General features: G+C 34.1%; 4 protein-coding genes across 4 annotated transcripts; 1 reads left to right on the top strand and 3 right to left on the bottom strand.

Moving 5' to 3' along the window:
- Positions 1 to 131: 131 nt before the first annotated feature.
- RO3G_05013 (uncharacterized protein) lies at positions 132 to 4,278 on the bottom strand (the record flags this gene model as incomplete). Its single annotated transcript, XM_067659603.1, has 14 exons — positions 132 to 377; positions 432 to 719; positions 832 to 1,110; positions 1,160 to 1,914; positions 1,977 to 2,090; positions 2,140 to 2,389; positions 2,453 to 2,713; positions 2,778 to 2,925; positions 2,980 to 3,047; positions 3,104 to 3,237; positions 3,295 to 3,414; positions 3,471 to 3,586; positions 3,651 to 3,809; positions 3,863 to 4,278. The coding sequence occupies 14 exons, from the start codon at positions 4,276 to 4,278 to the stop codon at positions 132 to 134; spliced, it is 3,354 nt and encodes a 1,117-aa protein (XP_067515704.1).
- Positions 4,279 to 5,087: 809 nt separating this feature from the next.
- RO3G_05012 (uncharacterized protein) lies at positions 5,088 to 5,457 on the bottom strand (the record flags this gene model as incomplete). Its single annotated transcript, XM_067659602.1, has 2 exons — positions 5,088 to 5,093; positions 5,200 to 5,457. The coding sequence occupies 2 exons, from the start codon at positions 5,455 to 5,457 to the stop codon at positions 5,088 to 5,090; spliced, it is 264 nt and encodes an 87-aa protein (XP_067515703.1).
- Positions 5,458 to 9,662: 4,205 nt separating this feature from the next.
- RO3G_05011 (geranylgeranyl pyrophosphate synthase) lies at positions 9,663 to 10,836 on the top strand (the record flags this gene model as incomplete). Its single annotated transcript, XM_067659601.1, has 6 exons — positions 9,663 to 9,698; positions 9,753 to 9,907; positions 9,958 to 10,223; positions 10,279 to 10,339; positions 10,390 to 10,468; positions 10,525 to 10,836. 6 exons carry the CDS (start codon positions 9,663 to 9,665, stop codon positions 10,834 to 10,836), a joined length of 909 nt encoding a protein of 302 aa, XP_067515702.1.
- A 70-nt stretch (positions 10,837 to 10,906) lies between these two features.
- Positions 10,907 to 11,867, bottom strand: RO3G_05010 (uncharacterized protein; the record flags this gene model as incomplete). Its single annotated transcript, XM_067659600.1, has 3 exons — positions 10,907 to 11,287; positions 11,345 to 11,723; positions 11,779 to 11,867. 3 exons carry the CDS (start codon positions 11,865 to 11,867, stop codon positions 10,907 to 10,909), a joined length of 849 nt encoding a protein of 282 aa, XP_067515701.1.
- Positions 11,868 to 13,377: the final 1,510 nt, after the last annotated feature.

The raw sequence follows: 13,377 nt of genomic DNA, 5'->3' as shown, positions 1-13,377 counted from the left end.
TCAAATCATTTTCTAACTGAGTTGCGATTGTTTTCTTCAAGCAGTGAGCCCTATAAGCAATAGGATCCAGCAAAGTTGTCCAAATAAAATCAGATATCAGCTCTAAAAGAACAAATAAACAAACTCAAATGTTATTTGTTTTTCGATAAATCTATGGTTTTAAGAATACCTCCAAGGTTATGATGCTTTCCTTGACATTGCATAGCGTGTTCAATAGATGAGAGCACATAATTAAGAGAAGCAACCTCTAACAAGTTTGCAGCTGCAGAATTATCTTGGGAATCAAAAAGAGGACGATACACTTCCTCAAGCATATCAAATCCAAACATACTACTTCCATCTGATAAACTATCAAAGTCTTCTGTTATCATTTCAATCTAATACGAGCGTTATACGTTTAAGCTACAAGACATGTATCAATGTTAATTTACCATCTTTGTATCATTTTTTAATAATCGATTAAAACAATCGGTGATACCAGCTTCGCTATTATTACTTGATCCAACCACGTCCAGGAATGATTTTAAATAGTACAACAGGCACCATCCTTTTTCATATTGCCTCTCTCTCAAAGAAATCAAAATGGCGCTAATGTATGTCGTAAGGGCGATCTGTTTAGTTGTTAAAGTAGCAGTCTCAGGATTACAATAGCGTAAACGAAGCTCGCTCCAGATACCAAAGGTCTTGATAACATGTCTTAATAGGGATGTCAGTAAAAACTAAATTTTCTCAAAAATATATAAAAAATAACAACACATACTCTGTCCAGTGCTCTACAAAAACCAAAGTAGCATAATCAAGGTCTTCAGGCATTAGTGCGACTTCATTTACCTCAAAGCATCCAACTTTGAAGGCTCGTAAAAATTGATGAACATCAAAATTCTCCGGTACGCCTTCATGCAAAATGTACAAGTACAGAGGGAATACATCCGCTTCAATACTTTTTTCCATCAAAAGACGAGAGAATATAGGAGGCGGAATCTTGACAGACTGCCCAAGCTCTAAAATAGCTTGTCGATTTTGCAAAAATCTTGAACGGTATTTCATTTCGTGCATGTCGTCAGGCTCTTGTAAGCCATTATAGATAGCAGAAGCAGCATGGAAAAAGGTCTATGGATCGTTAGCAAACAAAAAATATGCAATTTGTTTTCTCATTTACCTGTAACAAACGAATGACAAGCATAGCTTTATAAGCATCGAGTCCGTCTTCAACCTTATCCGGTGCTTCTATGCTACTGTTTTCATCATTCATTTTTAAGCTCTTGTCGGCAAAGATATCTTGGTCATCGTTGTCATCAAATAGATTTGCTTTAGATGCGAACAAGTCAGTGTTATCATCGTCATCAAATAAATTTGAAGAGTAGGACGGTTTGGAGTTAGTAGATGCAAAGATATCAGTCTCTGCAAACAAGTCAGCTGCTCTAGAAGGCATAGTATTTTCATTGCTGAAAAGATCTTGAGCTCGAGATTCTATAGGAGCGAATAAACCTTCTGCTTTATCTTCTTTTGGAGTACATGGTACGGAATCAGTCGCAGATAAAGGTGGACGCATGTAGTATTTTGTTAAAATATGCAATGCTAATAAAGGACATCCAAGTCTCTCATATGCTTTCGATACAAGTAAAGAAAAGTGATATTCTAAATCGTAAGGTACACTTAGGACTTGGGTTTGTCCTTTTTTCAATTGATGGTACAAAATGAATGCATTTGGGTCTTGAACAGCAGCGGCAGAATCTTCATCGTGTATGAGTTCATCTGTAAACTGTGATAGAGGAACAATTAAGGAACGAATAGATTCCTTCTGCTTGCCAAGCAACCAATAAGTCATGCTAATGAGCCATCGGTCGTTTGATTTTATTGCTGTTGGTATGACTGTGTTTTCGAGTATTTCTCTCAGAATTGGGCTGTGATCACCTATTGATATGAATCATGTATATCATAAACTGATAAAAGCAATGTATAGGTATCCAACTAACCTTCATATACTCTGCAAATGGCTATAGCAAGCTGATAATCTTTGACATTTCGTAAAATGACGTTAACCGCATCTCTCAACTTATCCGCCAACAAAAAGAAAGCAGCGGCATATTCTAATAATAATTAAGATAACAATGATTAAGGCATTTATAATGAGCTTACCGAACCGTTGCTTCCCAAGTAAAGCAAAGGCGTTTTTAGAAGCAGCTGTTTGCCAACGAGGCTGACTAAAATCGTTTGCAAGAAATTTCAACATAGCGCCTTGCTCTTTATGGTAGCTGGCGGATCTCCAGAGACCTTGTACCAAATTCTTTTTGCGCAAGGCAAAATAAAACAAGGTACAGTCAACTGGATCTCTGAAATCCTCTTTTGATAGATATATATTGCGTGCGATTGTTGTCATTTGTTCTCTCTATAAGTAAATAACAGAGAGTAAACATACAGCTACTTGTAGTCATGTCACGATTGATCTTACCACTGTGTCAATCTTTTGAAGCCACAGAAAAATGCCCAATGATCTTGCGTCCTCCCACACAAACTTGTCTCCACATAGCTGCATGCATTTTTGTAACAATAAATCCTGTGATTGACTATGTAGAGCCCATGTGAAATCCCTTGTTTGTAAATTGGGTTGCCTTTGTTCTTCTGGAAGTTGTAGATTGAGGTGAAAGTGATTCTCTACCAAAGCAATAAATCTAGCACCATTGGCATCTATAGATTCACCTTGATTTGTAATCTTTTTGCAATTTTTTCTAGTTAGAATACTTTTTCTTTATCCATGTACTCATCTCTTTACTTACTTCAACTATAGTATTGACCATTGCAATCAATTGATATTTATCCCGCTTAGACAAGCCAGGCAAGTTTTTATGCTTTAGACAATGAGCAAGATTTTTTGCTTCATTGCTTGTCATAAATCGAACTTCTTCATCCTCTTCATCGTCGGTTCTGTTGGAAAAAAAAATTGTGAATAAGAATTGAATTTCTCAAGTGTCATATTACCCCTCAGTTTCATCACCGTTGTCAAATAAAACATCATACCCTCCTTTGTTTTTCTTAGTAGAGCCATTCTATAAACAAAAGACGATAAATTTTTTTCTTTTTTTTTTGAATAAAAGACAATTACTATATCTTGTAGTTTCAACATATTAGAAAATGATACAGGAGGAAGCTCGTTCATAACATTATCTTCTTCATCAACAAATTGCTTAAGAAAGCCATACATAGTCAAAAATACATTATGTACGAGCTCCATTTTACCTATATTTGTACAAAATTCATAAGAAAAATACGTACTTGGAATTTGAATACTCTTACCCCACATGATGTAATGAATTATATGATCAGGATGATAGAATGGCAAAGGTCCATTCATTTCGTAAGAAATATCGTATATGCTTGACATTGGCTCCATTTTATCATTCAAGGAATCACTAGCTATTAAACAAAATATTATTTCATTTTTTACAATTGACTTTTTAAACTAGATTTACATTTGATTACTGTATCCTGCTCTGTTAACCATTTTAAATAGCATCTAAGTTGGTTGCCAGCAGCCACAGTTAAGACACCATAGTCTACCCAAGCTAGGGCTGTGATGTCTTCAGGTCTAACAATTGTAAAAGAAGATAAGAGTAAGTCTTAATTCATAATGTTATTATTTTCATCTTTACGTATCCACTTTAAAATCAGCATAGCAACTCCATTCAGCCTCATATCCGTTATTATAAGCTCGTTTCTGCCCATAAATAGATATGTGATCGGAAAATGCAACAGCCAAAATAAATTGAGCATCAGAAGTAACGCTCCAAGCTATGTCTTTTATAGATTGGCTATGATGGTGCGTTAGTCAACTTTTTTTTTTTTTTTTTTTTTTTTTAATTACTCAAAGCTAATTTTTTGCTCGCAAACAGGCGCAATTCCAGCACGCATGCCTGTCCAAATAGATAATTGTGTAGAATTATCCCCTGAAACGACAGCTACTATGTTGGGTGAACAGTATCTGATGTGTTGGATGGATAGTGATGAAGGCAAATCTAGAGTGTACAGAACATTCCACTCAATTGATGCATCATCGGACGTGATGTACATACTGTAAAATAAGATAGTTGAGCCAACGCATAGAGCGACAGCTACTCTTTTATCAAGTGTCAATCTGTGAAATAATCTAGAAGCCGTATTTGTTGCCCATTCACCCGCAGACATGGCCATCGTAGGAGGTTGATTCCAGTCCATGTTCTGTATACCTCTTGATTTGATAGAGAAATTATTATTGGCAACAGTCAATTCCCAGGAAATCATCTTTTTTGTTGTTGCAGAGATACCAATTAAGATGTGTGATCTTATTTCTGTTGTTGCTTCATCTTCTATATTGTGTACATATAAATCCGAAAGAGGGGGCAGTTTTTCTTCTGTTGGGCAGGCTTTGGCACTGTGATGAGTATGACAATCTTGCTGATCAAATTCATATACTTGTATCTGGTTTCCATTATAAACTGCAACGTATTTTTCTAAAACAAAGGATTAAGAGAAAATCAATTTCCTACATTAGCATGGCTTGGACTATGCTAAGAAACCTACCTTTCCCTATAGGGACAGCTAGTACTTGAGTAGATTGAACAGAAAGCGAGCAATCCATTTGTAGCTCGCTAGTTACTCTATTGCATGTCTATTGTCCATAAAAAGTGTTAATTTGTACGGTTCAAAAAATATATTTTCTTACGTCTCTCAGTTCATATTTCCAAACATTGACTTGCCCATCAATTCCAATTGTACAGAATCTATTTTTGTGTGATTGATATAACTTGCTAATAGCATTTTGATGCCCTAGCCAGGTATATTTCAAGTGAAGTTTTGGTGAGAAAGAAGTGGAATCAAGAAAATCAACTAAATTTAAACTGAAGCATCTTAATTGTCCATGAGGGTTGTAAGCTATAAGTGACAGCTCTACTGGCTTGATTGTGGCTAATCATATATCTCGTTAAATCCTGTTGCTAAACCTTCAAAGCTTTTAAACCTACACGAGGATTGTATGTGTGCATAGTCATGCAGAATATGTATTGGGCTTAGAAAGTATATAACATGAAGTGGATCCACTGCTTTGGCAACCCTTAAAACTACAAATACTCTAGGAATCCTTCTTGGCCAAGTATTTAAATGCTAATCCGTCTTTTTAATGGGATTTGTTCATATGAAGGTCTTGTTCATTTTGCTATTATTTACCTGTACTCCCCAAAAAGTCAAGGATCCATCTGCTTGAATCCTAAACAATAGATCTGGTGTATCTCTCACACGGTCTCTGATTCTTTCGAGCCTTTGATCAAACCGATCGTGCTTTGAATGAGATTTGAACTGGGCATTGATAGCGCCTAATAGCTCATCACAGCTGATATAATGAATCGGTGAAAACTCTTCTTTATCTTCTTGAGCTTCGTCCTCACTTGTCACAAGCGATTGATTTGAGTCAATCACAGCACTCATATACAGTACACAAGGCTTATTTAAGGAAACAGGGCTCCAAAATCGACCAATCCCATCATGCGCCATTGTAAAAAGTGTGCAATCTCCTTCCTTTGTAGAAGAGGATACTCTCCACACAAAATGTGTAACATAAGCCGGGTGAGGAAGAAGACTGAAACTGTAATCGGCTTCATCTCTGTGCCAAATAGTAACCTTATGGTCAAACTATTTTCAGTTAGATAATATTTAGTTTCACGTCCCCTTTTATCCTTTATCTCGATCAGCATGTCTATACCTTGCTAATGCTTGCAAACGAACTCGATTTTGGCTCAAACTTTGCATATACAACATCTGAGTCTGGCTTTCTATTCCATTTATTTTTCCATTCCTCCTGGTATTCCCAAATTGTCAGCATACTTCCTACGCACAGTAGTTCATCTGTTCAGCAAAAAAATATAAGTGTCTCCGTGAAAACAAAAAAAGGGGATAGGTTTTTACTATTTTGACTCCAATCCAAGCAATGAATGGATTCCGACTTTGTGTCTATAACTTCCTCGAGCGTCCACTGGTAATGTTGACTTGGATATAGAATGGCTATTTGGTTTTTGTATGAAATGGCAATCTATTTAAACGTACTCTTGTTCAAAATCCGGCTCTTTTTATAATGCTTATTTTCTTTTCTTTTTTCTTTTTTTTTACTTTTCCCGTTAAACTGTTTCCAGAAACTGATGAAATGGATTCCAATACGGGTGTTTGTAAACTGAATACTGATGATGCCATAATGATTTGAACGAGTTTGTTAGGGTCGGCATAAATGACTATTTTAGAGCCCGTTGCATAGACCTACAAAAGCTGTTTCAGTATTGACTAGAAACACGAGTTATTCTCTACTTTACAATAAATCTATCATTGTTATAAATAAAGGCATGAATTGCCTGATGAACAGGATTCACTTGCCCAGGACAAATTTGCTCCAGAAACATTTAAACAACCAAAAGGAAAAAATTTTGTGTTTTTTTTATGAACGAAAATTTTAATGTTTATTAAAACTCACCAAAGAGTATATGAATGTAAAGGTGATAAAAGTGTTTTAGGCAATGACTTGACACGAAAATACAAAAGATATCAACATAGATGGTTGTAAGCAGATAGTTTCAATAGTTCTTTTTGGATTTGATTGACAATAATCTGATCTAAGTCAGGAGTCTGTTTAAAGAATTGTTGCCAGTGGGCTTTCCATATGAATCGGATGACTGTAGTCAAAAAAATTATGCATTGTAAAGCTGTCATGATAATGTAAAATGTAACGCTTGGATAATCTAAGTGTAGGGAAATCCTGGAATATTGAGTTGCAGTTGGGATCTTTAGGGTTTGACAAGTATTTCTTGAAAACTACTTTCTACAAGCCTTGTTTTTGAGTGCAAGTAAAGAGCATATTGCTGATCTGATTTTAATAATTTCTGATCTGTTAAAGCTGAGCATTGACCTCAACTAATAATTCTTTATTGTTGTTATATTGATATCATCATAGTTTATTTGTTCGATGAATGGATTAAAATTGATTCTTGGTTTAGTTGAATTACCTCCATTGTCAATTCAAGCTCGTTGGGTTCAGATGACGATATAAAATGTAAAAAAAAGCTTGAAGATGAGATTGTCATTAAGAATAGCATTTTTGATTTTTTGTGGAAAATTTGGAGAGCCACGATGCCTGTTATTAAATTGGCCAACATTGGAAAAGAAATGATACGCTTTTTGTGCTTGAAGGAATTGGCTAAGCTTGAGTTTTCCTTGTTGACTGAAATCGAATTGCCAAAGAAAGGGTTGTGGATATACTTGATAAATTTATCTGGGAAGGCAAACTTTTTAGTTCTTTGCACAGATATTCGGGGTGAATACGATTGTAGGCGTTTTTTTGATCTAACATGACTCCTAAATCTTCTGATATTGACTTTGGCTTAGAGACATCCTCCATAACCAACCCGACAGCAAAACCATGGTCTCTTATGAACCTATTGTGCATGAAGTCTGATTAGAAATGATTGATTAATTTGGGGGAGGTACCCATAATTCTGTTATTCATGATTCTTGTAAAGACTTTTCAATCTGTATTGATCAGTGACATTAGTCGCCAGGTACTTAGACTTGTAAGATCACCAGTCTTGGGTAAGAGGTCCAAAAATGTTTGTTGTCATGATTTTGAAAAAAGTACCTTATTGATAGTGTCATTATAAGCAGCTAATAATGGAGATTTGCAGCTAGAATGGTTAATAATCAAATTTAAGATTTCATAGTGTAATCCATCCATACCTGGGCTATTTTTGTGGGGGGGGGGAGGTTCTTCTCAATCCATCTAGAATACCATCAAACGAAATGTTGCTGACTACATGCTTAGCATCGTTTGATTATATCTGTTTGTTTATCATGTTTAGCATTGATTCGAGATCATGATGATCAATAGGTTTTGCGGAGTATAGTGTAGAATAGAAACTGGAAGTTGCATCAAGTTTCGCTTTAATATCCAAGCATTTCAGGCCAGTTTCTGGATAAACAATCTTGGTGATATTTCGGTTGATACTTCTTAATTCGGCTTATTTCTCATTTCATCATCCACTGTATGATGAAGCCCTATTTTCAAAATACTTTCATACTTTTCAAATAACTGTATCATCAAAGGCTTTAACTTGCCCTTTTCATAAGGAATATTAGTGATTCCTATTCTGATTACATCCAAATCTTTGCCCATCGTTGCTTGTACTTTGATTTTTCAATTCCCACTGCTGCTACTGCCTTCATCGAATGGATTTTTTAGTGGATTTCAATAAAGACGGTTGATTGAAATTTAATTTTTGAAACGGATCCATATTTCAGATGAGTCAGAGTATGTCCACTGTTGCAAATTTTTTCCAATAGTGAATTTATCAAGTAGATTGATAACTGTTCATTGTACCTTGTTTCTATAATATGCAAACTTTTTTAATATTCAAACCCATTATACCTAATTACTTCTTTTTCAGACCTCCATAAGTTCCATTGGAAGTACTATCTTATAAATATTGAAGCAATTACTTTATTCAGCTAGAAAGATTTCTTTCAGTGTTGAGTTAAAAAAAAATCTGTGTATTCTTGGGGGCAAAGATATCGTGGATACTTCCAGTTTTCAATATTTCAAGTCTCATTTATATGATTGATATCTCTTAGGTTACCTGGATTCTTTTTCCATTTCTGGTATGAAAAAATACTTTGGATCTCTAGAGCATTAATGACAGAATGAGTCATATGCACAGTTGGCTATCTTCAAATTGTCCCATTTGTAAGCTTCAAGTCAAATTATAAACCTTTCCAGAAAATTGGCTATTATCGTTGATAGCAACAGTTCAAAACCTTTTGGCTTTTTTTTGTAAGCCCTCATTTTCATTATCTGTAATATCTTTTTTAATGATGCCATTATTAGCAAATGTTGGTAGATGAATCGTGGCGTCTTGAGAAGTACCACTCGCGTAGATTTTGAAAGTACAGTTTTCAATACATCAATAGCAGAATTCATTGCCTCAAACGCCGGAAAAAATTACTTTTATCTCTTTTTCTATACACACTAACTGAAAAAAGAACCAAAACTATCTTTATTTAAAGCAAATCCTGTGTACTTGTCTTCTGCATTTATTACTTTTAATCAGTAGTTAAAACATTAACTTGGAGTATTCGGTTAGTCTTCAAAGGATTATTCAAATACAATTTGAAGAACAACAAAAATTTAGCGTCTTGGTATTGCGAAAATGTAATCCATTAGATATTTCTTCCTTCTACAATAAGTGCGCGTTATTCATTTTGAATATAGCTTTGATGTGACCATGTTTTGTGTAATAATCTTTTTTTTTTTTGCTGTTGTTATTATTGCAAGGTTGGATGTTTGTAGTCCGTTGTTATCTTGTTATATTTTCTACTTGGTTAAATATAATCACATTCTATAATCATAGTATATTTTATTCAGAGAAGGAAGGAGTAAGATTCATGTTAAAACCAAACAATCAAAACTCAAGTCTGATACCGAATGGAAGTCAGATGATGTATTTTTTTAACTTTTTATTGTAACACACCGACCAACCATGCTGCCTGAATTGTCTATAAAATAAAGCACGAGAGCTTCACCACATGTTTCTTCTAGGTTTTTCTTTCCTTCTCTTTTTTATTTTCTTTTCTCGGCAATTGTTTCGTAATCAATACAAATGACACATAAAGTAGAAACGCGTTCAAAGGAAGAAGTAAAGCTTTCAAACGTTAAAGCAGTTAATATAGCTTAAGTTAACACGTTGTAGATTTTATTAGAACCTTATAACTATTTAATATCTCATCCCGGAAAAGACATTCGATCAAAGCTAATTGCTGCTTTCGATTATTGGCTTAATGTACCGAAAGATGCTCTAAAGATTATTACAAAGACAATTGAAATGCTTCATACAGCAAGCTTAATGTAAGAAAAAATGATCTTTTCTTCTATTTTTAAACAAAGATGTTTTACAGGATTGATGATGTTCAAGATGATTCTGATTTAAGAAGAGGTGTTCCCGTTGCTCATCATATCTATGGTGTGCCTCAAACAATTAATACAGCAAACTATGTTTACTTTCTTGCTCTACAGGACATTCTCAAATTAAATATTCCTGAAATGGTAGCTGCTTATACAGAAGAATTAATCCATCTTCATCAAGGTCAAGGAATCGAATTATATTGGAGAGATAGCTTGACTTGCCCAAGTGCGGAAGAATACATTGACATGGTTAACAATAGTAAAGGAATTTATAATTGCATATTCATAACTTTTCTTATTTTTTTTTCAAATAGAAACAAGCGGCTTGTTAAGACTTGCTGTTCGATTAATGCAAGCTGCAACCAATAGCAAAATGTAAAAAATCAAATGATTAGTTTATATAATGAGGCTTAATATGATTGTAGCGATTATATTCCATTAGTAAACATCATTGGTATTCATTTTCAAGTACGCGATGATTATATGAACCTTCAATCAAATACAGTAAGAAGCCCATCCTTTCTTTTTCAATAACTAATCCATTACTTTACTGTTTGTAGTACACACAAAACAAAGGCTTTTGTGAAGATTTAACAGAAGGAAAGTTTTCTTTTCCTATCATTCATGCAATCAGGGCAGAACCAAAGAACAGGCAGCTATTAAATATTATCAGCCAAAAGCCTACTTCTGTAGAAGTAAAGCAATATGCATTGGAAATTATCAAAAGATCAGGAAGTTTTGAATACGTCCAAGAATTCCTTCGCCAAAAAGAGCAAGAAGCATTAAATGAAATTGAACGATTAGGAGGAAATCCAATGTTAGAAAAAGTTATACGAGCATTGTCTCTAACCAATCAAACCACTACCCACTGAAAAAATAATAATAAAAAGAACATATTAACTGTTTATATTTCAAAAACTTTTTTTTTCTATTGTCATTTGATTATGTCAAGCAGGGTCGTAGTGCACACAAAAGATCAGAGCTGAACGCGTCTTCTGAGAACCTATCTGAAGCGGATGCTCGTGCGTTAGATGCCATTTTTTCGTATTCTTCTTCTGATAGTGAAAGCGCTGCATGTAAACTATCAGCAAATGTTTCAACTGAATTTGCAAGGTATCCTGTAGGTTTTCCATCATAATCAGTGACGATATCTAACATAGGTCCTCCAGATTTATGAGCAACTGCTATAAGCCCAGCAGCCATATATTCGACAACACCAATACCAAAATGCTCATTCCACATTGTATGAAGTCCAATCTTTGCTGACGCTAATCTAGATACAAGCAAGTCATAGGGTGCATTGATTTCAAATCGAACATAATCCTATATGATAAAAAAATATAAATTTACAAAAAAAAGTATGGAACATCCTCAGCATACCTGAATGCCTAATTCTACTGCCAATTGGCGTAAGCTGTCTATCCTATTCGCATCCGCTTCATTCCTTGAGCTACCAATTAAAACAAGTTCTAATTTAGCTTCTTTCCATTGAGTATATTTTTCAAATAGTTTTGCCAAAGATCTCAATTGCAATGCGTGATCCTTTTCAGGCCTGAATTGAGCAACACTCACAATCATTGGCTTTCTTCCTTTTAAAGGCAGCTTATTCAAACGTTCGGTATCGCAGGGTGGGTAAACAATATCTGCTTTTGTATTCCATAATGAATCAATGTGTCCCTTTGTCCAGGTAGAATTGACTACGACAGCTTGTGCAAATGATCCACAAAATCCATAAACCTTCGCAAATACTCTATAATATCTATAAATCTAAATGATTAGTTCCATCTTTGATTGAAATTAAGCTCTATTATTACAAGACTTTTCCGGTTATCCAGAAAGCGTTTTGAGCATATTTTGGGTCATTATTATATTGAGATCGTCGTTCGTATACACGATTTACCATATCTGAGCTAATTGTTGGATAATGAACATACGCTGCAATTTTTATGCCTGTTAAATAATACACAAGCGGAAAAGTGAAGGCATAACCCATCGTGTCTTTTTTGAATTTAGTTAGATGTTTACTTTTTTCTTTTCTTTTCTTTTTTTTTCCTACCAAAATAGATATCAGGAACCAATTTGCTGAGTGCTTCAAATCCAACAAAAATTGAGGCTAAGCTTTGAAGGATTAAAGTGAATCGTGGATACCTATTTTGCTATTCATTAATGCTCATGCTTCAAATATATACAAGCTATTATTATAAATACCGAGAGTCTTCTAATAAATATCTTTTTGTCAAGTAAACGAAAGCAAGTCGAGATGGATCCAATTCAATGTTAAAACCATTCTACAAGTCAAATTGTGTAAGAATATTTGGGTCCCTCTTTGCTGTCTGGTATTTCACCTTTATTTTGGCCAATATTTGCTCTTTTGTAGCATCCAAATCGCCTGTATAAACTACACAAATAACATTACTGAATTCCTTTTGAACATCGCGAATGCAAGTCCATAAAACGCGTTCTCCTCCTCCACCAGCATTGCTACGTATAAATGATTTAAAAAACAATTTATTTCTTTTCAAATGTAAAAAGCTGTACCAATAAGGATGAAAAAAACCTAAAAATAAAGGATTTTCAATATGTGCTGCTGTTGGACCAAGCTGTTGGATTAGCTTTGTTCTATTGCGAGTCAATGTCAATTTTAGAAGCAACCTTAAGGCAAAAACCGTAAAAAAGACGATAACTAAAATAGAGGTTGCCCAGAATAACAATCCCATCATGAAATGTATCTGAAAAATTAGAAACTTGCAAAAAGAGAAAGAGAAGCAATTTAGTCTATTTTCGGCATTTTAATTGTATGAGAATCAAGTAACTCAATATAACGTTTTGTCTACTCCATCATTCTAATTTTTACAATACATTATTTGTGGAGTAGATTCATTTGAATACAAAAAAAGCTTCGTGTATTTTATTATTTATTTTCAGTATAGTAAATTCTCTTTTACCTGCTCTGTAGACTGATCTATAGCTGTAATAAAGTAACTACTGAGATTGAATGTTGCACAACAATTTTCTGTAAATGTTCAGTTCATTTACTTTGGTTAACGGTGGTAGAATATCGCACTGTCAGAAGCATACTATAAATGTCGAATATTGTTGTGAAATACATATTATTGTCTTCAGTTACCCAGCATAAATAAAGAAAATAGAAAAAAGTATATTTGTGACTTAAATTTAAAAGTTTTGGATCATTTTCATAATATAATATATACAAAAAAGCGTCAAATAAACGCGACATTTATTCCTGAAAATATTATAAATTAAATATGTTTACACATTTGTTTGAACCGACAAAAAAGATAAAACAGAACAAAAAAAAACAAAATTGATTAAAAATGATTTACATAGAGAAGAAAAAATGGACTAGATTCTGCACTTGATTTTTTTAAAAAAAATTGTTAATATAAATTGTT

Source organism: Rhizopus delemar, genomic scaffold (assembly GCF_000149305.1).
Source record: "Rhizopus delemar RA 99-880 supercont3.3 genomic scaffold, whole genome shotgun sequence".
NCBI lineage: Eukaryota > Fungi > Mucoromycota > Mucoromycetes > Mucorales > Rhizopodaceae > Rhizopus > Rhizopus delemar.
Note: the sequence above shows the minus strand (reverse complement) of the source record. Positions and strands in the feature narration are given on the sequence as shown.